The 26,119-nt window shown below is 38.5% G+C and overlaps 2 protein-coding genes across 3 annotated transcripts in view; one reads left to right on the top strand and one right to left on the bottom strand.

Moving 5' to 3' along the window:
* Positions 1-864: 864 nt before the first annotated feature.
* On the bottom strand, positions 865-1,804 carry rprma (reprimo, TP53 dependent G2 arrest mediator candidate a). The gene has a single exon (XM_052149032.1). The coding sequence runs from the start codon at positions 1,571-1,573 to the stop codon at positions 1,262-1,264; it is 312 nt and encodes a 103-aa protein (XP_052004992.1). The 5' UTR covers positions 1,574-1,804; the 3' UTR covers positions 865-1,261.
* Positions 1,805-6,758: 4,954 nt separating this feature from the next.
* The window catches only part of galnt13 (UDP-N-acetyl-alpha-D-galactosamine:polypeptide N-acetylgalactosaminyltransferase 13), a 98,578-nt gene continuing 79,217 nt past the window's right edge, over positions 6,759-26,119 (top strand). For both annotated transcript variants that reach the window (XM_052147838.1, XM_052147839.1), the window contains exons 1-2: positions 6,759-7,104; positions 14,641-14,866. In XM_052147838.1, coding sequence (XP_052003798.1) covers positions 14,725-14,866 — 142 coding nt within the window. In that variant the 5' untranslated portion in view covers positions 6,759-7,104; positions 14,641-14,724. The remainder of the gene's footprint in view (positions 7,105-14,640; positions 14,867-26,119) is intronic.

Raw genomic sequence — 26,119 nt, 5'->3', positions numbered from 1 at the left:
TAAATCAGCATCAGCACATAGAGTGTTTGTCAGTTTACCAGCCATGCACCAGAGCACTGGATTGTGCAGCAGCAGACTAGAAAAAAATAAAATAACAAAAAGCTCATATCTCATTGGTCAGTCAGTTTTCTTGCAGTCCGATAAAAAAAAAGAAAGAAAAACGGATTGTCCTCTGTAAAATGAAATAAAATAAAACCTTTGGATAGTCACCGGGCGATTTGGCATACCCGGTGTGAATAGCGCCATCCCAATCAATTTGATCCAATTCAAAAACTCGTTCGGAAGGAACATTGGCAACGAAAATTCGAGCACTTTTCTGTTAATGATTGTGGAACAATTAATAATGACTGTTCTCATGGTTGAAATCATGGGTAGCCTATTGTTGATTAAATATTATTTTTGTTTAATAATATATTTACAATATAATAATTATAAAAATCCTTACAAAACAAATAATAAAAAACTACATATAGGCTTAATGGAGCGTTCCCTTTACCCAACAGTATGTGGGGCATCACATTTTCCTCAGAAAAAACTTCAGTATAGAATAAAATTTCAAAAATTTTACTTTCATCATATTTAATTTATGTCAGATTTAACATCATTTTAAAAAGTCAAAAACGGAAGCTGTTACCTTAAATATCTATGTAGCCTATACCTGGTCTAACCCTTACAATTTATGTTCATTAATGTAACCTAGTCAGGGTTATTGAAATCATATTTTGACTAAAACATACATGTTCCTATACGAAGCACATTTTTAGTTTGTAGGCTACACTGTTCATGACACACAGCATTCCTGTAAAGAAAGGTAAAGGTTAAATGACATATTGACAGTATGAGAGAAGAGAGAGTTTCATTCGAAATATGAATTTATTGTATTAAACATGACAGCTTAATCGTACCAAACAACAAATAATTAGTCTGTGCAGTGCTCACGTGTGTTTTACAGATGAGAGATCCATAACCATTACAAAACAATCTCCTCTGAGTTTGCTCATAAATATTATCAATGACAAATGAAAGACTTCACGCATGTATGTTCATAGGTGATTTGGGTGGTTCATCCATAAATTAAGAAGGTGAAAATGCGTGTGCGCAATAAGGAGACAGGGCGTTCAGTTTATTTCCATATAAATTCAGACCAAGACAAATAACACTGTGTTCGTTTTGAAAAGAGGCCATCAAATATGTCCATCGGGTGGTGCATAAACTTGACCGGTCACACCTCTTTTCTCGCAGTAGATAATCCTCATCATTTCTAGTACGCGCCCACGATGACCGCCTCTACCTCTTTGGAGGGTCTCCGGTCCGTTACCAAAAAGTTTATCATACCCTCTGACTTGATAAGCAAGTTACAGCCCAGGAAAAAGATCCCGAAGACCACGGTGAGGGAGAGGACGCACATCACCGCGATCTGAACTATTCTCATGATGAAGAGACTTCTCTCGTCCGGAGCGGCCGCCATAAAGCCGTTATCCGTCACCACCGATGAGAAGTTACAGCACAACAGGATCTCCTCAGTCCGGTTGGAGAAGAATCCACCGTCAGTTTGGTTGAATGTAGAATTCATGTTCACTTTCCAAAAGACACGGCGCAGAGAAAATCCTCGAGTGAGTTAATGTGTTCAGGGAGTTCGGATGTGAAAGTCTGAACACGTGATGTTTTGTCGAAAATTGTGCGTGGAAAGTCAGGCGCACCCATCCAGTTCGGCGACTTTGGTGCACTGGTGTCCCAAAAAGCGCTCCTGCACTGATGCTGCCTTCTGTAACTACACTCACTGAGCACTTCTGCTCAACATCACACCTGCTCGGGTAAAAACATTTGCGCGATGGGAGGCGACTGATGTTCCTCCAGTGTTATAGTCATGCCTTGTAGCGCCACCTACAGCAAAACACTGCGTCTTCCGCTTATTAAACCTAAAAAAATTAAATTAAATAAAAAAAAAAAACATACAAAATGGCAAAATACTGATTTGAAAAAAAATATATATATACACTCTTTCACACACACACACTGGCAGCCAAAAGTTTTGCATAATGTATAGATTTTTCTCTTATGGATCGACTATATCGATCTGACTATAATTTGTGATCAGTTGAATGCCACTTTGGTGAATTAAAGTACCAATTTCCTTCCGAAACAGCTAAATCTGTACATTATTCCAAACTTTTGGCCTCCATTGTGTGTGTGCATATATATAAGAAAACTGGGTGAAGTTTTATAAGAACTGGTTTTATTTTTATTATTTTGTGCGCGCGCACACACACACACACACACACACACACACACACACACACACACACACACACACACACACACGCACAAAATAATAAAATTCACCCAGTTTTCTTGAGGATCTAAAGAGGTCTTCTCTGTTTTATGTTCTTGCTCCAATGACTTGGATTTGATGGTCAAAGGGTTAAGACTCCTTCACAAAGTTGAAAACATGTCCATCATAGAACATGTGCATTCAAGTCATTGTTTTGTGTGAATGGCATTTGTACATGTATATGTTATTTTTTGTAGGATGACTATTAGGTATGCGTCTAAACAGAAATCGGCTTTCAAATATAATCATATCTTGAGAAATAATTACTTAGGAAAAAGAGTGACAACTAGCCCCGTCTCACCGTCTGCTCTTGTAAGATAACATTCTAACTTTCTTGAGCATAAAATCCACAAGTGACTAAACACTGGGTAATACTTCCATCTAGTGTTTCAATTATGATATTTCTTGTTTCTTTAAAGGGATAGTTCACCAACAAATTCAAGTTCTCTCATCATTTACTCACACTCATGCCATCCCAGATGTGTATGACTTTCTTTCTTAGGCTGAACAAAAATAAAGATTTCTAGAAGAATATTTCAGCTCTTTAGGTCCACACAATGCAAGTGATAGGTGTGGGTTAGAAACAGATAAAGAGTGAAGTCCTTTTTTTTCTTCTTTAAATATCAACTTTCATGTTTACATTCACATTCTGAAAGTGAAAGTGCAGATTTATAGTAAAAAAGGACTTAAATATGATCTGGTTCAAGACACTGATTTAAATACTGTAGTCATATTTACTTTTATGATGACTTTATGTGCTTTTTGGAGCTTTAAAGGTCTGGTCACATTCACTTTCATTGTATGGAACTAAAGTGTTGAAATATTTATCTAAAAATATTAATATGTGTTCAGTAGAAGAAAGAAATTCATACACATCTGGGGTGGCATGAGGGTGAATAAATAATGAGAGAATAATTTTTTTTTGGGCGAATGAATCCTTTAACGACATTGAATAAAAACAAACAAACAAAAAAAAACAACAACTCGAGAATCCGCTGGGGGATTTAAGCATGTGTGAGTATATCTGAAAAGGGGTGCAAAGTTACCAAAAGTTTGGGAACACTTTCAGTTCTCTGAGAAATGAACATAAAACACATCCACAATACATCTCGCATTTTTATCGCTATAGAGGCCGCTAGCTGTAATGTTGTCCGCTGTAACCTTATTGGTGGACTTCACAACTGGACATAGCTTTGGAAAATTTGATTACAATAAGCACGTTTTAATCCATGCATAATTCCCCAACCTTGCTTACACATACCAACAAACAATAAATAACTAGGCCCACATCTCTCTTCAAACTGCTGTTTGTTATTTGTGTTATTGCAATGTGTTCGAGTGCTTGACTTTTTGTTTGTCTCTACGTATAACATACAGCAGATGTCACTGTGGCACATTTAGGATTTTACTCTGGGCTGCCAAAACGACCACTTATTTGTCAAGGCAATGTTATTTTAAACATTTTTTAAAATAAAAAAAAATATTGCATTTTACAATGTCCTCAGATTAGAAAGTTGTGAAAACATGATGAAATCAGTTGCAATTTTTATTATTTTTCATGGATCAACAATCAAAGTATTACATGATTGAAAAAAAACCACAATGTCTGCTATAACTGAACACTGAATTACCCCACACCTGAAGAAAAAGGCATTAGGGGGATTTGAATGGTATTGTGTAGATACAGTATGGGGCAATAGTGATAGGGCAATATTAATCAATTTATGCAAATACTTTTGAAAAAGCTATGTGCTTTTTGAGTATCACAATAACATAATGCTTATTCAAAATAAACACTTCAGATAAGGAAGCACCATTTCCTGTTTATTTGAATCAAATTTGGCATTTAATAACATCTCAGGTACTTTATAAACAAATGATTCTCCATTGGAATTGGATCAGTCAATGTGATCTCACTTTCAACATTCTTCATAAATAATCTACTCACTTAAGAAAAACAAGTTTAATTAAAATTTGATTTGATTTTTATTCAGGGCTTTAGCCCCTGCAACAGGGGGGAGTTCTACCCTTTATACTACCCTTTCACTTATTGGACAGGTAATGAAAAACTTTTGATTTAATCAGCTTGAACATAAAGTATTTTGTCTTAAACTAAATGTGATCATTTACATTAGCAGGGACAGGGATGGAAGGGTAAAAACGGCACAGATATTTATTTTTTTCTAAATGAGTAGTAATTATATATACTTCACTAATTTCTTTGCTTTTTGAGTATTTAAACATTTTCTTGTATATACAATATATACTGTACATCATTTTTTCCCTTTTTTCCTTGATCACAAGTAGTAGCCTATTCTGTTATTTTTAATCACCAAAAGCACCATGGCAATACATTTGTTTATTTATTTATTTTCATACATGTATGTGATAACCCCATGTTTATGACATGTGTCATAGTAAAACCATGGTATTTTTTTATAGTATCTTGGAGCAGGGGTGGACTGGCCATAGGGAGGACCGAGACGTTTCCCGGTGGGCCGGCAGCAAATCGGGGCCAGACAGCCGGCAATAAGCTGAAACTGGCCACCGTGTTATGCTGAACAAGACTGGCTGAAGTGGGCCGCAAAATGGCACTGCGATATCCCGAAGGCGGCTGCGATATGCCTAAAAGGACAGCGACAACCCCCACCCTGCTCAACAAATTTTGACCCGGTTTCTTTGTAAAATCCAGTGCCAATTTCTCTTTCCAGTCCACCCCTGCCTTGGAGTTCCATGACAGTATCATGAAGTATGAACATGATCAAATATTCAGTACCATGGCATTACCCTGGTAATGCCGTGCACGGTGTGAAGGCATGATGAGAAAGTGCAAGCGCGAGGACTCGAGGAGATCGACTGTGTTCCGCAATTGCTGAAGGGTCCTTGAATAACGTATAACATGCGAGTAAGGGCAGCCGGTGGAGTTTCCGGTGCCTCCCTAGGGTATGATGGTGCCCCCTTTGGGAGTTGGTGCCCTATGGAGACTGCATAATATGTGTATAGAGAGCTGCGGTACTGTGGTAGCCAAATGTATGTTTCAGAATGCGATTAGTCTAATGACTTATTTGTTTAAAAAAAAAAAAAAAAAACTGTCTTTGGCTGAACCTGACAGCTCGTTCAGTTTATGTCAAGACTCTATAAAACTTCAACACAACACATGGAGTGTACTTTTCATCTGACCTGTTACTCGTCTGAGGTGACGGCACTACGATGTTCTTGGGCAAATTGAAAACTGCATTTTTTGCTTCATTGAAGGGCACTCCCGTGGAAAGGTATTCCACTCAAAAGCTTGTTCAAAACGAAAGTTTGAAAATGCATCTTTTCTCAGAGGGCCCTTCCACAAGACTTTTAGCGAAGGATACAGTAGGATACAGCCATGTTTCCTTCAGAGTATACCCACTTCAAGGGCTCTGCACTTCGTAATGAGTAGAGCATAGGGAAGATCACTTGCGATTGGAATCTGCCCACGATCTGCTGTAATGGGGGGCTCTTAAAGGCATCTCCGCTTAATTTTCTTTAATACCCCGCAATTTAAAAATAAATCTCATAATAACACATTATTACTGTTATTCTGAGTTTATGAAGAAATTTACATTTTGTTTAATTTAACCATTTTAATTTAATTATTATATTACCTTTAGATTTGTGAACGAAAGGGGCAGGATCTTGCGCCCCTGCTGCTCCCCGTTCTGTGCACTTTAGTGAAGCCAGCAAACGCTCAGATGCGATTTCATCGCCAGTCACATGGAAGGGACCGTCTAAAAATTCCACCCACAGCACTAAAATATCGCCAGTGTCCAAGCAGTCAATCAACTGACTTATGACTATTATATAGAATTTTTGTATTAAAAAGAATTGAAAATAAATATTAAGGCTTTGAAGGTTGTAGTAGGCTGCCAGTGGATAGACTGATGTCATATTTTCCCAATACTTTAGTGCAGTGGGTGGAATTTTTAGACGGTTCCTTACGCATGACGGGCAATGGAAGTGCATCTGAGCGTTTGCTGGCTTTATTCTGTACAAACGTTGACTGTAATAAATCAAATGTTTTATTCCCGTATAGTATAGTTATATTTAACTTAATTGTGCTCATGACATATTTGTAAGATTGTTGCATCAAGAAAATGCGACACAATGATGAGAAATGCCACTGCAAATGCAAAAACGAAGTCGTAATTGCGAGTTAATAACACGCAATTACGTTATATATACTCGCTTTGTGATATATAAACTCGCAGTTGTGATATATAAACTCGCACTTTAATGAGAGAGTTGTCATTGACAGCCTATTTGTACCAGGCGTCCGCGGCGCACTTGCGCACTGCTTTGTCTTGAGATGGACACGCCTCTTATCTCCAGTAATTCTCAATCCTGTGCCCGAAACTGAATGAACAGAGGATTATTACGTTACTGCCATCATGTGAAACCACATCTGAGCTCAGCCAGCGGGTAATATTGAATGAAAAGAATATGATCATTCAGATGGAAGGATAACATGAGACCTGGCACAGGACATACAGCTTTAGCCTCAGCATCCTGCAATGAAATCTGGCCGGTGATGCAGTGAGCAAAATGCATGCTCACTTCATTTCTCACAGAGACACTGCTATGAAGGACACCTGAAGATTTATTTTGGTTTTGTATGACTGGAGTGATGTCTTTCGTGGTTATTGTGGTACCAGGATATGCACGTGAAATTGTGTTGAATTTATAACGGTCGCAACACGTTGATTAATCATCAGGAGGTCAAGGTGTCATTCAATCTTCATACAGTAAGTACAGATACATTTACAATGCAACCAGCTAGAACGCGCATCTACAGTAAATCAAAGAGCAGGCTTAAGACGGTTTATGTTAAGATTGCAGATTATTTTCTTGGCGTTTTTCATCTAAGCGTCCAGTTTTGAGCTTGTAAAATGAATACATATTTTTTGTTCAGATTGTTAAATATAAAGACCTATTATATGAATATAATGAACAACAGTGATTTTTAGGATAGGAGATAGCATTGTTGGAGTGGACATACTAAATGCAAATGCATACTAAATAGTTGACGAAAGATAGGAAGCTTGACAAGTTTTCACATGCAAGTATGTTTGTGCTGGGTAAAAATATCGATTTTGCGATTTATCGCGATCCTGCCAATCATGTTCGAATCGAATAACAAAATCTTTATCAATACCCAGGCTTAATGAATATCACAACTTTCTCTTTTTCTTAACATTGTGAAGTAAGAAATATGAATATAAACTCAATTTAAGCAAGTTAAAATGGGCAAGTTACTTAAAAAGTAATCTGCAATCAATAACTAATTACTTCTCCAGAATGGTTACCTGATTACTTAATAAAAAAAATAATCACATTACTAACTCTTTTTATGTTAATTAGTCACTTTTCACAGAAAAGATATCTTTATATACCCCTGTGCGGGACAGAGCTCAACTGGTGGTGGTGGGGTGGTGGAGGTTGCCTGTGTTAGCACACTGAAACAGCAATGTGATAGATTGTGAGCAGACTTATAAAGCAATGGCTTACATGCAATTGGCTAGGAATTACCCAGCTAATGATGTGATGATGTACAGCTGCTAGTCTTCCCGCTAGAACTACGCTGCGCTTCCATTTCCCATGATTGTGAAGAGAAAAATTAAACAATCAGAGAATCACAGTGAACAAAGCGTGCCAAAAGAACTGCACACCCATAATGCACTGTGAATGATGCAATCGAGTCGCTCTCCCTACACTCTCTTGTAAATATCAGAATATTTTGTTCCTGATCTTTTAATTAACAACTTTAAATCAATAGTTTTATATTTTTTCATAATTGATAATTTGATTATATTGTACGCAATGCTTCATGGGATCGTAGTTCATTCCCTTATTACACAGACTTCTACCTTTGTCTTTTTGTGCGATTTTTAAATACGTTTTTGATTCAAATCAGTGTAACTTTGTGTTACACCTTGAGCTTGTTGGTTTGGTTCATGGCTTAAAACTTTTTTATGAAGGACTTTAAAAACATCCCTATGTTAAAAAATCAATGGGAAAAATATATAGACGGAAGTAAGATGGCTGACATAGGGGCATGCTTGCGCTGTATTGTGCTCCGTTATGTCAACATACTTTCATTCTGTAACATAGACAAAAACTGACTCTAGATCATTTCAATATAGCCAAAATAGTTGTGTCTATTTGTTACTAATAAACTCTTTGCAAACATGTCAACCAATCTTGGCTGCAAATTAATATGTTCTCATTAGCAACAAAGCTGTGACTCAGACGCTGCAGAGACTCCATATTTAGTGAAAAGCCTCTTAATTAAGACTCAATCAACACTCTTGTCAGGTTTAGAGTTTCAGGACACTAATGATAACAGCTTTGAGGAAACCAAACGCCACAGTGTGAAGAGTCGAGGATGAGGTCAGTCCACAGCAGTCGTCTGTTTAATGGAATATTTAAAGGAATATTCCGGTTCAAAACAAGTTAAGCTCAAACGACAGCATTTGTGGAACAATATTGATTACCACTAAAAATTTATTTCAACTCGTCCTTCATTTATTCAGACAACTGCATTTATAGTAAGGCTCCTACATTTTTAGTGAAGGGGCTAGTGATAAAATTACTTATGTTGTAAGTTATGGCAACCAAGTAATAATGGATATGAAACAATGTGTATTTTTTTTTAATGTTAAATGGCCACATTTACTTCCATTGTAAGCCCCTTACTGTAACCATGCATTTAGCTATTTTTTATATAAACTGGAGAGGTATTAAAAATGTTTTTTTTTTTTTTTTGGTGGTAATCAATATTATGCTATAGGGCTGCACTATACATCAAATTTATCTAAATATTGCAAATGTATATGCATATAGCAAGGGCTTGCGATACCAGGGATTTTAATAGGTTTAAAATGTAATGTTCAAGGCGACACAGAAAGCAGAGAATAGACCCGGGCGCACGATTGTCACATTGGTGAGTCCGGTGTGCATATGTAATCCCGTGAGTGCTCCGGGGCTCAATTAATGTGTTGTTCCGTGAATCGTTCCTCTCAGACTACACAACACAGACTATTTCAGGATATTCCACAATATGGTGAAATTCAATTTATGTTCAGATGCTTTTTACAGAAAGAAAAAAAATATTTAATATGAATTTTATGAAGTCTGCTGCATAGCTAATTGTAAAATTGTATATAATATACGCAGTCAGTCTACATGCAATTTGGAACAAAAGAAAATGGTGATTATGATCACTAGGATAGACAGATATTTATTTATTCAAGTAAATTTCAGTTTATTTGAGCTGTGGGATTCCGATGGTCCACACACACCGATGACATCATCATAGGAATATTGTATCACATATTGAATATTGCATTATCCAACAACTTATCACATATCGCATTTTTCCTACATATTGTGCAGCCCTGTTACGTGACAAATGCTGTTGATTAACTTAAAGCAATATTTCCTTAAAAGACAACTAAAAATGTAATATAATCCAAAATTATATAGATATTTCAAAGAAATTGGACATGTGTTGTGATATGCTATACTTAATCTAAAACTATTTTAAACTTAATTTAGCAAATTGTTGTAGAATTATTTCCTTATGCATTATTAACATGCAGCTTGTATGACCTCATATTAATTCAGAGATGCATTATTTGTACTTTTTAAATTCATTTGTCACAATGCTGGGCCAATAAAATTAGCTAATTTAAGTTGTAACCTAAAATCTTGACCTTGTTTTGAAACATGTCCATGGACATGTTATGCATCAACTACCCATCTACATTTACAATCTAATTTACAATTTAAATGTTTACATTTTCTGAAGAAAACGTGAGTGGAACTTACCGATACAAAAGTCCTGGTTTTTGCATCTGTAAGTTCCACTCACATTTTTTACAGAAAACAATAATAATTTATGCAAGGCGTGTTGTGAGTGGTTGTCAGGGTGTTGTTATGCAGTTGCTAGGTGGTGCTGGAGTGTTGTGCATGGTTGCTACAGTAGGTAGTTGCTTACTGGCAAAGAGTCCACCCAGAGTCTCGTGATATTCTGGTCTCTGGATATGGCTTGAGTCGATTCTTCAATATAAAACTCTTTAAAGACAATATTTCACCATTTATTTTTTATTTGACCCGAAGAACACCATCTCAACCGTGAAGCATGGGGGTGGCAGCATCATGTTGTGGGGGTGCTTTGCTGCAGGAGGGACTGGAGCACTTCACAAAATAGATGACATCATGAGGAAGGAAAATTATGTGGATATATTAAAGCAACATCTCAAGACATCAGCCAGGAAGGTAAAGCTCAGTCACAAATTGGTCTTCCAAATGGACAATGACACCAAGCATACCTCCAAAGTTGTGGCAAAATGGCTTAAGGGCAACAAAGTCAAGGTATTGGAGGGGCCATCAGAAAGACCTATAGTATAAAGCATACATTCACATCTTGGTTCTAACTCGACACAGACCCTCCCTATGGTTTGCTTTCGACGGCCAGGTGTATCTGTACATGGTCCTCCCCTTCGGCCTTTCCCTGTCCCCTCACATCTTCACGAAAGATGCAGAGGCAGCTCTTGCCCCTTTAAGGGATGTGGGCATCCGCATTCTCAACTACCTCAATGACTGGCTGATTCTAGCACACTCTCGAGAGTTTCTGTGCATGCACAGGGATTTGGTGCTCAGGCACCTCAGCCATCTAGGGCTTCGGGTCAGCTGGGAAAAGAACAAGCTCTCCCCGGTTCAGAGCATCTCTTTTCTCGGCATGGAGTTATACTCGGTCTCAATGATAGCATGCCTCACAAGCGAGCACGCGCAGTTGGTGCTGAGCTGCCTGAAGTCATTGAGGCGGAGGACAGCACACTTTCAGAGGCTCCTGGGGCATATGGGTTCCTCAGCGGCAGTCACGCCGCTCGGGTTGATGCATATGAGACTGCTTCAGCACTGGTTTCAGACTTGAGTCCCGAGCTGGGCACACGTAGCTATCACACCGCTCTGACAGCAGTTATTCAGCCCTTGGTCAGACAATACGTTTCTACGGGTAGGAGATCCCCTACAGCAAGTGTCCATATGTGTCATGGTCACCACAGATACCTCCAAACTAGGCTGGGGTGCTGTGTGCAATGGGCACGCAGCCGCTGGTTCCCGGTCAGGAGCGCGACTGGGTTGACACATCTAGAGTTGCTCTCGTCGCATGTCGCAACTTGCCCGCCATCTCTTCCTCTGGAGTCAACAGTGGCTGAGGTTGCTGCGGGCCATTCATATCCCAGGCAGCCTCAACGCCTCATCGGACACACTGTCGTGGCAGGCAATGCATAGTGGAGAGTGGAGACTCCACCCCCAGGTGGTCCAGCTGATTTTGAGTCGATTCGGCAAAGCACAGTTTCACTTCCCGGGAATCCTCCCACTGCCCACTCTGATATTCCCTGACGGGAGCCCCCCTTGGGACAGACACGCTGGCCCAGGGGGCTGCACAAATTCACATTCCCCCCAGTGAGCCTTCTTGCACAGACCCTGTGCAAAGTTGGGGAGGATGAGGAACAAGTCACCCTCGTGGCCCCATACTGGCTCACCCAGACTTGGTTCTCAGACCTCACGCTCCTCGCGACAGCACCTCCCAGACAGATTCCTGGGGCACAATCTGGCACCTGCGCCCAGACCTCTGGAACCTCCACGTCTGGCCCTTGGATTGGTTTTCTTCCCGAGACGAAGACCCCCAGAGATGCACAGTTAGGTCAGTGGTTTCCTTCCTGCAGGAGAGGCTGGTGGGGCAGCTGTCCCCCTCCACCTTGAATGTATACATTGCCACTATAGCCGCACACCATGACGCAGTGGATGGTAAGTCCCTAGGGGAAACACAACCTGATCATTAGGTTCTTCAGAGATGCCCAGAGGCTGAATCCCCTAAGGCCATGCCTCTTCCCCTCCCCTGAGGAGAATACTTGCGCTTTTACCCCCAGTCGAGTTCACAAAGTCGTGGACCCTGGATGTCCTTCCTCCCTAGCCATATGTTTCGCGAACTCTGCGGAGGAGTTCACAGCCAGCCCCATTACAGGGTCTAATATGCCCTGCATTGGGATAGGTTCTCCACAGGTGCCGATTACTCCTGTATCCCCTGTGATGTATATTCTGCGGTATGGTCTCCCTGTCGGCGGACCCGCATCTCCCTTGGGCAGAGCTCTCTCTGCCCCTGGTTGCTGTGTTTGAAGAGTTTCCCCCTCTTTCGTGATGGGACATTCCACTGTGACTGAGCCCATGTGTTGTATTGCCACATGTTGACCTCTCCTTTTGGGCAGGATGTGGTCTCCACGGAGTCTTTTGCCCTGAAAGAATAGGACAGGAAAAGAACACCTTCCCTGATGCATATGATAGCGTTAGATGGCCCCAGCCGAATCTATACTCTGTGGAGAGAAAACAAAGAGAGAAAAGGCTGCTGCTAGCTCGGCCTGCTCCCATGCTAGTTACGTTGCTTCCCCCCCTCAGGGATGTGAACTACATGACATCTTTTGGGGCATTGGGGGAGGTTACATGTAGTCTGATGCACCTTCTATTACGCATGCAGTAGGCTGCTTGCACCAGCATCAGCAGTTCATGTAACACGGTTCAGCTGTTGTGGCATTTTTCTATATGGACCCCTAGTGTCACTACAGCGACACAACGTCGAGTGAGTGACAGAAGGGGAATGTCATGGTTACTGTCGTAACCTCCATTCCCTGATGGAGGGAACGAGACATTGTGTCCCTCTTGCCACAACACTGTACTAGCCGCAGAAATGGCCAGACCTTGTCTCTGCTCCTCAGCACAAAACCTGAATGGAGTTGCATTCCAGCTCCTTTTATGTGTCCGTTTATGTCCGGAGAGTGGCATGAAAATTCCCCCCGCCAATTCACACTGGCCTTTTCTCAAAGAATGGGAGGTGTTTGGGGCTCTCAAAAGCGACCCCTAGTGTCAATACATCAACACAACGTCTCATTCCATCCATCAGGGAACTGAGGTTACGAGAGTAACCATGAAATCATACCAACGCTACGGGGGGAACAATCACACTCGGAATCGGACCACAGCAAACGTGTCCATTGTTAAAGCCCCCTTAGTGAATTGTGATATAGTCAATTAAAAGCAAAACAATCTGTCTGTAAACAATTGTTGTATACCTTCTCATGTCATGCACAAAGTAGATGCCCTAAACGACTTGCCGAAACTATAGTTTGCTAATATGAAATCTGTGGAGTGGTAAAAAAATTTGATTTAATGATTTCAACCTAAGTGTTTGTAAACTTCTGACTTCTGACAACTGTATATATATATCTTGAGTCCGTGTCAAAGACTTGAGTTTTCATTTGAAACAATTTAACAATTCAGTTTATTAAACCAGTTTGTGTTGCACAATACAACAATCTATTAATTAACATTATTAAATGCATTTGGTATCATAATCTAAAAATAAACAATATTTTTACAGCCTTTATTAATCTTGGTTAATGTAAATTTCTACATTTACACAAAATTATTGTTAGTTCATGTTTGTTCATAATACATTGACTTACATATGTTAAGTACACCATTTTTAGTGCTAAAAAATATGTTGTAATTAGCATAACAGGATAAAAAAAAGTACCATAAAATGATTGTGCATTGTTAACTTATGCTATCTAATGTTATACAACCGTAATTGTAAAGTTTTACCAATAAACTGCTTAAAAAACTAAAACTGGTTTACAAAATTATAGAGGTATCATAGTCACTTCACAGAAATCCATGCACAGCATTTTCATCTTCTTTTTGTAGCAAAATATTAAGGCCATGTCAAATTCTGCATTGAATCACTATGCTTTTGACTCAGTTATGTAAATGATTATGTTTTATGAGTGTGTTTGTTATAGATTTCTTTTGTTCTATTTGTTGTATCAGATAATGTACCAAAAATATCTGATAGTTACAGTGTATGTTACATTCTTAATGTAATATTCCAGGTTCAATAGAAGTTCAGCTCAATAGACAGCATTTGTGACATAATGTTTAAAATAGTAAGGTTAAAAATAACTCTGAATTCTAATGTAATTATGAAGCCATTAGTTGTATTCAGCTTTGTTCTAGTGAGTTGATTGAAACTAGTGATCTTCCCATTACATAATAGGTATGGAAGAAGACCTGTTACACATATGTAATCATACTTGTCTATTGCACATAGATAATTGCAATGTGTAAATATTTGTTGCTCCATAACTCAGTCACATATTAAGTATATTATTTAGTACTCTGTACTTACTTGAGATAAAGTGTTACCATTTATCTTCATGCAGTGGGATGACGTCTGGGCGTTTGTCCTGTCCCATCAACCCCAACCCCGTCTCCTGTCTGTCTGTGGTTCCTGACGGCAGCCGCTCATGAGACGCTTTGTGTATTGTAAGGTGGTACTGACCACCTCTCTGGTGTGGGTGCTGATGGATGTCTTCCTGCTGCTGTACTTCAGTGAGTGCAACAAATGTGACAACAAGAAGGATGGCTCACTGCTACCAGTGCTCAGAGGTCAGTACGTCTGCTTTATACAATGTTGCACAGGTTCAGGTGTCCACTTTCCATGCGTCTTGCCTCTTAAGAAGGCCAGATGTGCACCTATGCAGAGGAGGTTGATTTGGAGCAAAACTACAGGTACAACAATTTATGAATAAAAACCAAAAACAATGTCATTATTTTAATTTTACACTGAGATAGGTAGGTATATTACTTAAAGGGTTAATTCACCCAAAAAATGAAAATTCTCTCGTGAGAAGAACGTGAGATTATATCCTTAACATACCAACTCAAATGCATCACACGAGAGACCATGTGAACTCAGCGCTCTCATAAAGCTTACCGGAAGAGATTGTTTATAGTTACAAAGTACTTTAATATTGATCTTTTTCACACCAAAAGTGATCGTACCGCTTTAGAAGACATCAATTTAACCGATGGAGTTGTATGGATGACATTTATGCTGACGGTCTGTGAGTTTTGGAGCTTCAAAAGTCGGATCACAATCAACTTACATTTTAAGGACCTACTGCATGTTTGTATCTCAGGGGATACGTTGTCCTTTTAGGGGTATGAAAAAGAGTTCAGTATATGTATGAGAGTGAATGGAGAACAGTTGTGTTTACAGAAAATCTGTACAATTGAATATTACTTTTAAATGTTAAGTTTTAAGTAATTGGTACAAGGATTGGATCATGGTCCCACCGGACTCTGGTTGCATGTCCCCCACCCCCCCAGACATAGTGAAAAACCACTTAAACTATGTTAAGCGACAATGAATAGTTTTAAAAATTAATACAAATGATAAAAGTTGCTTTTTGATTGGCTGACATTAGATGGCTGGAAAATGTAGCCTAGGACATGAAAGCCTCCCTCTTGCTTCATATTGACTTTTTCTGACCAAGTTATCGTAAATTAACCAAAGGTTAATTTACAGATGATCCCCTTAAGGTCCTAGCCTTAACAAGGCTATATCACAAGGCCCTAGCGATTAGCACATACTGTTTTCACTGAAATGCCTGGGGACTCCAGTGGTCAGCATGTGCTGTTTCGGCCAAAGGTCACGGGTCACTAGTGAGGAGCTCACACTGTACTTGCCAGGGTTCCGGGGCCATAGTGGTCCATTTACACTGTAATAGCCAAGGGCCCTGGTATTCACCTTCCTTTGGCAGTCCTGCAGCTTTGGACAATTCGTGTAGTCTGTATAGTAATGGTATCAGATGGTAATACCATAGCACTTTGAAAAATTCTGTGGTTTCAAATAACAATCATCATCATATAGTATTTACAAGGTACTTCATGTTACTTCAAAGTATATTATGCATTACCATTGTACAGTACATGTCCTAAAACATGGTAAAACATGGTAATACTTGAAGCACATGTTCAAACAACAACATGGTATTACCATGGCACCATGTCCAACAAAATAAACAAACATTTTAATACCATGGTACCGTATCCAAGGAAAATGGTCATACAATGGTATATTCCAAAGATGACCGTTGAGTGGACAGCTGGGTTACCATCCCTGTATTCTGGAATATATATTTTGGAATATCACATAAAAATGCTGGATAGAAACACCAATATGCGAAAAGGTCTTTAAAATGTGCAGAACAAATTTAAACACTCGGTTGAGGTGGATACATTGCACATAAAATAAGATGGAAACACATTTATTGAATAAATTCCTATAGAATTTGTTAAGGTATATAGCGTAGATGACCATTAAAAAACATTGTGTGACTGTCTCAAAATACAATACAGATATTCATAATTCACAAGCATTTTTTAAAGGCAGATGCTATTTACACCCCAGTGCAAACAGTGGCAGACATTATTTGTGTCCCAACCCTGGTGCAAATAGTGCTCGATATTATTTGCACCCATATTTAAATACTAACATGCATGGGTATCACTGCAGTGTGTTTATTGTGTTTATTTAGAGTCCCAGAGACAAACTACATTAAACCTAACCTTAAACTTTTACTACAGTAACCATGGTTTGGTTTCATCATGGTATTTTTTTGTACATTTACAGGAATCACAAAATTAGCCATGGTTATTAAATAACTACAATATTACTGTAGGCTACTAATGGTTAATTGCATTAAAACTATGGTTTCTGCCAAAAAACATGGTTACTACAATATTAGTAATACAGCGACGTAATATAAACACAAGCCACGGGAATGAGTGCGACAGACTCCGCCTCTGGATCATACCCTTTCTACACTCCCGACATTCACCATGACCAAATCACTGCGATGAAATCAACATTTCATATACATTTCTTATCTATTATTTTTAGTAGTATTTAAGGAAATATTAAGAGTGGAAAAAGGACATTGGATGGGCAAAAGAGTGGGACAAAACGAAGATTCGAACTGTGGTTGCTAGGACAACAGTACACATTCACACACCATCGTTGCACCCTACAGTACTGCAGCGACACCTATTGATTAGTTTGTTGTATATATTTCCACCAAACTATTTGGGTGCAAATAGCTGCACTGTGTGGCAGATGCTATTTAGGGTGCAAAGGCGTTTATTAAATTTTGCTCTGGTTATTCTGAAAAGCCAAATCCTATCATCAAATTATGTCTAATATTACCTCCCTGAAATGGTGTTTTATTATTTTAATAAGTTTAGGAGGAGCAAGTTAATTTAATCCGACTAATCAAACAGCCAGAGTAAGAGTATATAAACAGGTGCTTACCTCTATGTAGCCGGCATCCCACCACCTCCCCATCTCCTCCTATCTATTCCATCAATACTAATCCAGTCTGCATTCAAGCTCAGGTCAAGTCTCGAGCCTTGAGCCCTCCACCAGGGACAGCAAGCCACATCTGTTTATGCTATCCTCACTGCAATATTACATTATCTTGCAAACTACTGAATTGTCTGACACGCTTTCGCTTCCAGATATTAGGCATCTGCCACTGAACGCTAGCAAACATAAAGTTTGATAAAGAGCGGTTGTTCATAAAGAGCGTTTTGTCTGTATGCTATAAACCGCAAGTAATTCATTACAGTTAATACAAGAGTTATAATACCTTCAACTGGCATTTCTATTTTGCACCAATTTCCCTAGAAGTGGCAATTTTGTTCTCTTAGACATATAGAATGGAAACGTTGCTTTATTCTCAAATTGTTTTTGCAATCAGGGATTAAAAATGAAATGTTTTTCATTTAAATTCATACTGAGCAGGTTCAGTATTTTTTCATTCTGGTTTGGGCATTCCACAGTGTCCTTTCCAAATGGTAACTATAAAATAAAAAGAACGGTTAATGAAATTTACAGTGCTCTGTGCCAAGTGGTGTGTGAAATATCAGTTGCAAAGCTGCCAGATCTCACAAGAGAAACAAGCCTAAAAAAGAATCCATTTGCCTCTTATAAACGAAAAGAGGTTTTTTTCCTGCACGGTGAATTAAAAGCATAGAAATCATAACAAGCATACAGTTAATTAATAATAAATTATCATTTTAATTACAGATCTGCTTCTCAGTCATAACCCAGCATCATCAAATCTGTATTACAGCATCATATCTAACAATAATTCAGTGAAGACTTGGAAACAACTGAGAAATACTTTTACCTCTAATAATCTTTTCCTTGTACGGTATCTGGTTTAGCTACAATATGTAGTACATTTACATTTATGCATTTGGCAGATGCTTTTATCCAAAGCAGCTTACAGAGCCCTTATTACAGGGACAATCCCCCCAGAGCAACCTGGAGTTAAGTGCCTTACTCAAGGACACAATGGTGGTGGCTGTGGGGATCAAACCAGTGACCTTCTGATTAACAGTTAAGTGCTTTAGCCCACTACGCTACCACCACTCCTAGTAATTATACATAGAATGTGACATCCACAATGGGTGATTAGACGAAGAAATCTGTGATGCAGCAATTTCCTTAAGGATCAGAGCACCTGTTTTTGATTTACACTTTGGCATTTGGTTTCATGAAAAAAATATCTGAAAAAAAATTAAGCAGTTATATCCAGTTATATCCATTTAAAAATAAAACTCCAGAACAATTAAAAAAGACTTTGTTCCCTTTTACGGTTACATTTTCATTCCCTGAACTGTTTTTAGTCCCTGTTTGCAATGTTCTGATTTTGCACATTAATTATATTTGTAACTTGGATGTAAGCATGTCACATGTAGCAAACTACTGTTTAAAAAACTAACAAACTAGTAGGCAGTATTCAGTAGAGGATATATTGTGCTTTTTTCAGTAGGTAGTACACTTGTATTCGATTCTAAACATAGTCATTGTTTCCTGGAAGTTAAGTCTCGTGAAGTGTGTCTTTGAACTGGGATTGCTCACTATCTGCCCATATAATCCCTAAATCATTGGATCCTTGTCCTTACAGGAACACTGCCTGCTGAATTACAGTGTGTCCCAACATGCAGGATTTATTATAGAAGGAAAGCTATTAGGGAATTAAACAGTCAGTTGAGGTCTAAAGCATTCATAGTGCTGAGAAAGGCAGGGCTTACCAGCAAATTAGTCTATCGGTCATTTGCAGGATTTATTTTTGTAAGGCTGGGCCAGTCTAAAGATCCCCCACTTTTTTGTAGCTGAAACTGGTCAGTGGCCACTTGTATAAAAGAAGATAAATGACACACTGTCAACACATCAGTGCCAGAGAAACGCTGGCAAGGACTTTTCATTCCAACTACTTTATACAAATCCAGCATACAAATTTGTAAATATGCAGAACATCTCAAACACTGGAGCTTAAGGCTAATTTCTGTTTCACATGGAGATGATATTGGAGAATTCAACTCTTTGACCAGAATAAAGGACTGTCTAAAACGTCCACAAACAGCGGTAAAATATCAAAGGGATTCAAGCGTAAATAATATATCTAAGATGATAGAGATATTAAAGAATTATTTTTTCGAACAATTTTGATATGTTTTTTCCATTGCTGGAACCAGTAACTCAGCATGATCCTGACGGTCAAATTATTAATGACCTCCTGCTCCTCCCTCCACCTGGCCGACCGGTTAATGAAGCTCACACCTGAAAATCCTTGGAAAATCGGCTTCTGTGTTGCTGACTTAAGTTAGGGATAATCCATGGCTATTGTAGGTGTGCATTAAATTAATTTAATTGCATGAATGTGCAGGTGAAAACCCACCGGACGCGAAGTGGTTGCCTCCGCAAAGTGCATTTAAAATCATTTAATGCACATCTAGGCATTGATTATCCCACTTAAACCATGGTCACTTGCCAGAATTGATTAGTTACAGCTGTCATACATTTTTTGCAGTGAAACTTTTGACAAAAAAAATAACAGACAGAGAAAAAGTAGTGCGAGTTTAAGTGCACAATCCAAAAATAATAATATCCACAGAACGTAGAGGGGTTGGTTGGCATACCAGAGAAAATGTAATTTTCATTAATTGTCATTTTCACATAAATGCGGAAAAAATGACATTACAAACATGGCAGTGACAGTATAAGTAGGGAAAACCATTCAAAACACTCTGAAACCTGCAGATCCATCAAGGCTGCACAATTGACGGATTAATTAAATGGCAATTTGTCCATGAACTACAGTGCTTCAGTTTAAAATGCTGCGTGCATTTTGTAAACAAACAGTGCTTTCCCTTCAGCGTTTGAGTCAGAGATGTGTCAGCACGGGGGGCCTCTAGTGGTTCATAACATACACAACACATTACAGTTTAAATCATCTTGCATCGTCTTTCCAGACAGCGAAAGATGCATTTAATAGGTTCTGATTTCCTTCTCTTACCCTCCGTGCAAAACAAGTTGAATTCCATTATATTAGCTATGCTGTTGAAAGTGGTTAGAAAATGTTTTCTGTTGCTGCAGCTCACTCTGCTTGCTCTGTAATGCTATGTTGCTATGGTTACAAGCAGTGCATTAATATCGAACAGTGATTAAAACTGACCGGAACTACTTGTGCATTCAACGATTTGAACCGAATGCATTCCAGCCAATTAGAAGTATTCGAACAGATCATGGTATAACATTCTCTCGTGGAATCTTTGCCCATTTTTCTAGTGCTAAAGCTTCCAGCTCATTGAGGTTTGATGGCGTCCGTGCTGCAACTGCTTTCTTTAAATCCCACCAAAGAATGTCTATGGGATTTAAATCTGGAAACTGAGATGGCCACTCCAGGACATTCCAGGACTGATTCTTTAACCAAGCTTTGGTAGACTTGGAAGTGTGCTTGGGATCATTGTCTTGCTGAAGAGTCGCCAAGGTTCAAGTTCACCACAGAAGGCATAATATTCCTCCTCAAATTTTGTTTTTGGGGTATTTCTGTGAATACATGATGCCCGTCACACGGTCAAAATTGCCAGTTCTTGCAATAGAAAAACAGCCCCACATATCACTGACCCACCTCCATGCTTGACTGTGGGGATAGTATTCTTCTGGTCATAAGCCTCATCTTTTTTGCGCCAAACAAACCGCTGATCCATACAGTATGGCCAAACAGTTCCTGTTTTGTTTCGTCACTTCATATAACTGTAACAGAACTCTGCAGGCCTATCCTAATTCCTTCTGGCATATTCCAGTTGACCCTTCTTTTGCTTCTTGGTCAAGTGTGGCGTGTGTCATGGATTCCAGCCATGAAGTACTTAAGTTGTTAAGTGATCTTCTTATGGTTGCCACTGACACATTTGTCTCAACCTTCATCAGGTCATCCTGTAAGGATTTTGCAGTAACACAGGGTCCTGATGAAATGTCTAAGGACTCCTGATGCAGTTTTGGGCTTCTCCCACAGCTAGGCAGGTTTGCTGCTGTGCAATACGTTTTGAAAGTTCAAAACGTATTGCACAGCAGCAAACCTGCCTGGTAGCCGTACATTGCTCCCATTGGTATATCTAGGAATGTTCAAGGCCTTGGAAATCTTTTATGCCATTGCCCTTTTGGTGCAATGAAATTATCTTCCCTCTCAGCTTTTGTGATAAATCCTTAGTCTTCTCCATGGTTGCAACAGACCTTGAACGCATCCCTGGTCATGTTAATATAAACACATCACAGCTGAAGCAAATTAAAGGTTGTTTTTGAGTTCCCAATGGATAAACATATTTTAACCCAATTTTAGATCATACAAACTAGCAGTAGGTTTTAAAATCAGCCATATTAAATAGGTGTTGAATAATTGTGACATGGCAGCATTAACAAAATATCCTACTACTCTAAAATATTACATCATTAATTTTCTTTGTTAATTTGCTATATCATTCAACTGATTAATATAGCAAAATCTAGCTCTGCAGAAAAGTTTAGATTCATAAATCTTTACTTTCTTTGGGGGTTTGAATATTTCTGATTGCAAGTGTGTGTGTGTGTGAGTATATATATATATATATATTTATATATATAGTCAGTTTTGCTTTATATTAAACTGTTATTTATCTATACTTTTCAGTATTGAATGGATTACAAGTATATTTATAATCTATGTTTCTCTTGCTTCGTCCGCCATCTTGGATTTCTTTTTTTGCCCATGCTCATCATGGTGCATTCTGGGATCACCTACATGGGCAAGGATACATATGATGATACCTTAGAATTTGGCCAAAAGAACATATCTTAGGAGGCAGCATAATTAAGATCCCTCATTTTTTAAGCCTTTGCATCAGGAGCGTGCTCATGATGTCTTAAAATGCTGCTCACTAGGTTTTGGAACAGACCCATTGTCTCTGTAATGATATGATATAAGGGGCCATTGTTGTGCCCAAATGGATGCTATTTTTGGAATAGGTAGCTGAGCGATGGCAGTGTATGAGGGTGTATCAAATTCCCCAGTGCTCTGTTTCAAATACTGTGAAGGTTGCAGAAAGGCATAAAGAAGCAATGCTGCAGAGTCTTTTTGTGCGTTGTCACTCCTACTGTTATTGTCTTAGACCTTGAAAACTTGTTATCAATCAAAATGCAGTCACAGCACTCTCTCTCTCTTATATTGCCATGTTATTTTGTTAGTTGTATCTTATGCAGTTCCCTGTCAACACTCATAAAGCCATGAATACAACTGCAGCTTCTAGAGTTATCCTGACTAAACCTGCCCCCTCAGACCATCAGGTTCAACCTCATAACTAAGATCAGACAAGCCATCATTGACCATGTTTACATGCACTTATGAAAACAGTTTATTCCAGGGTTTTAGCAGAAAGCAGCATTCTGAAACGTCCTGCTAACAAGAATGCTGAATTCCTTACGCCATTTAAGGGATTAAGAGAAAGAAGAATAACACACCTAGGTTTCTCTCGGAGAACATGGCTTAATGTGGCCATTGTAAATGCATAAACGTGGTTTTGATGGGTGTTTGAAGAGTGCGCATGGAACAGACTGGATAACAAGTGTCATAGGATGGAACCCAACAACATTTTAACACAGCTGAAAGAATTCAATATTTCTGGGAGTACAGTGGGAAAAACAGATAGACTATAAACTATACCCATTTATATACACCACTGTAAAATAGCAACACTCCCTCACATTTGCACATATGCGCACAGACATTGTGGGAATCCTGGAGTTTTTCATAAGAGGTAAACCCTACTATTGCAGTGCAATTCTGCTGCAGGTCATGTTAGAAACTTAAGGAAACAAACAGTAACATCTCTGGAATATCTGGAAATAATCAATAGAATCAACAGAGAATAAAATTGCAAGGTCATCCTTGTATCACTTGTTTGTGATTTACACAAGTTATGGAAAATGATGTTGCTGTGGAGAAAGCTGCTTTCCAACAGAGCCGCATGTGTACGGGAGTAAAGAGTACGCCGCTTATACTGTATAGTGCATGTCAACAGGGATGTTGTTTTCTTGCAATAACCTGCTTCTGGTGTCCATGTAAATGTAGTCACTGTGAGCTCTGATTGGCTGTGAGAGGTTTGGATTGAATCTCCTTAACTTTGCTGTGGGTAGATCTGTCACTCTGGGAGAGTTCAGACTCAGCTGCAGATTTATAGAGAGAGGCAGTGATAGACACAGGGGATAAAGACCATACTGTAATGACACAAAGAGAATATAAATCATAGTTATTATAACAGAATTATACTTTAAATTAAAGAGTTCAAATTGCAACATTGTTAGACAGTCCAGTGAGGATGAAAATGTTTTTGCATTTCCTTTGTGATAAAGTCTGTGTACTCAAAACAATGACACTGTACAATAATCCAAAGAGGAATACACTGTTATTTACAAGCCTTTTCACTGTTTAAAGGCATAGTTCACCCAAAATCAAACAAAATTAAAATTCTGTCATTTACTCACCTTCATGCCATCCCAGATGTGTATGCCTTTCTTTCTTCTGCAAAAATACATATTTTTAGAAGAATATTTAAACTCTATTAGTCCATACAATGAAAGTGAATGGTGACCAGAACTTTGAATGTCTAAAAATGATGTGAAGGAGGTATAAAAGTAATCCATATGACTCCAGATGTTTAATCCATGTTTTCTGAAGCAATATGATAGGTGTAAATGATGAGAGAATTTAAATTTTTGAGAGAACAATTGCTTTAATGTTCTAAGACAGTGGTCCTGGAAGACCAAATAAAAAAAAAAAAATCTGTCTTCTTTTTAGCACATAAAAAAGCTTTAAATAAATGGCTTAACAGGTTTATAGGGAAGAAAATACTTAAGGCAGTGATTCCCAAACTTTTAACAGTGACGTACCCCTCCAAATATTCAACATCCTTTCACCCCCTCTCTAACGTATAGATAACGTTCACACAATGTATTTTGAAAATATGTATATTTAACACAATTATCTTTGTAAAACAACTCCCCTTTATTAAACATGCTATATTTGTATGTTTTGTACATACTGCATAAATGGCTTACCGATTGAAATGGGTATGCTAGATATGATATAACTGCATAACTTAAAAACTCCCCCTATATTATGTCATGGTACGCAAGAATAGCATTTGATTCTCTGCCTGGAATTGTGCATCATTGTAGGTAATTCATTGCCGGCCAACTTCGAGCATTTCTGGAAAGTATCTGTGCAATTGCGCCGCCAGCTCAAGGTGCTTTTTTAAAAACATCATGCAACAATGTGAAAACGGGTCTCTAGCGTGCAAGCAAATGTGAGTGAGATAACAAGTGCAATTACAATTACTGCATGTGAAAGTGGAAAATTATTTGGAAGCACTAGATGTCTGACACCTGTCAAAGCTTATGAACTTATACCATCAGAATCAAAACTCCCTATGCATTTAACCTTAAATACAAATTATATTTTAAACTGCAAAAAAAATAAATAAATAAAACAGACAAACTAAAATCATTGACGACTGACATGTGCGAGTCTGGTAAAACAGTGAAAAATCTATTTTACTTGCTATCACTAAGCCACGTCACCAACAGTGTGCTGGGCTGGCGAAAAAAGATACTTGTGTGAAGCACGACGCACGAGTAGATGCATTTTTTTTTACCGTAAAAGAGTGTAAATGGATGTCATTGCCAGTGGCTACAGAGTGAGTAGTTACATGGCATTTACAGCTCAAGTCACTGGCTCAATATTTTTCAAGAGTGTTCATGATTCAAAGTTGGCAGTACTCAGGTTGCATACTTCTATGGCTGTATACGCCAGCTGAGAAACTGAATGGGAATGCTAACACCTATTTTACTTACGGAATGTGACGTATTTCAGAGTGAAGCAGGATATTCAACAAGAAAGAATGTAGGGGGGGAGTTGATTTTATCTATTGGGAATTAATTGAATGGTGTAAAGTGGTCTCTATATGTATTTGAAGGGAAGGGCTTGAAAAATAAGAGGGCTTGATGACGTCAGCCATAAAAAAGTATTTTTAGCGATGGAGGAAGTTATTTACATTTTATCATTTTTCCTATGGAATAATGTGTACTGATGAAACATGCACAATAATACTAGGAACATGTATTAAGAAAAGAATATATTTTTTTATATTCAACACTCTTTGAACTCTGCACTCTTCTCAGAGCTTTTCTCAGTTCAGTCAGAGTCAATGAATGTCATAAAGACCCTAAATGTAGTTACATTTGGTCCCAAATGTTATAAAGGTCCTAAATGTATAAAAAAGGGGCATAAATGTAATAATGCATGGTTCTGAGTTTAACAACACCGCTATATATTATAACATTTTCAAGAAATGTGAAAATAAGACCCAGAGTAACCACTTTTGGTTCTAAATGTACCTAAGGCTTTAGTTGTTATAATTCGTAAATTTGACCAATGAGCCATTTCTCAGCTAATGTTGTTGTAATGTTTACAGCTC

The sequence above is a fragment of the Xyrauchen texanus genome, chromosome 18, assembly GCF_025860055.1.
Source record: "Xyrauchen texanus isolate HMW12.3.18 chromosome 18, RBS_HiC_50CHRs, whole genome shotgun sequence".
Taxonomy (NCBI): domain Eukaryota; kingdom Metazoa; phylum Chordata; class Actinopteri; order Cypriniformes; family Catostomidae; genus Xyrauchen; species Xyrauchen texanus.
The sequence above is the reverse complement of the archived record's forward strand: the minus strand, read 5'-3'. Positions and strand labels throughout refer to the sequence as shown.

Excerpts from the sequence above, each read along its gene's own strand:
- rprma (XM_052149032.1), bottom strand. The coding sequence starts at position 1,573 with ATGAATTCTACATTCAACCAAACTGACGGTGGATTCTTCTCCAACCGG.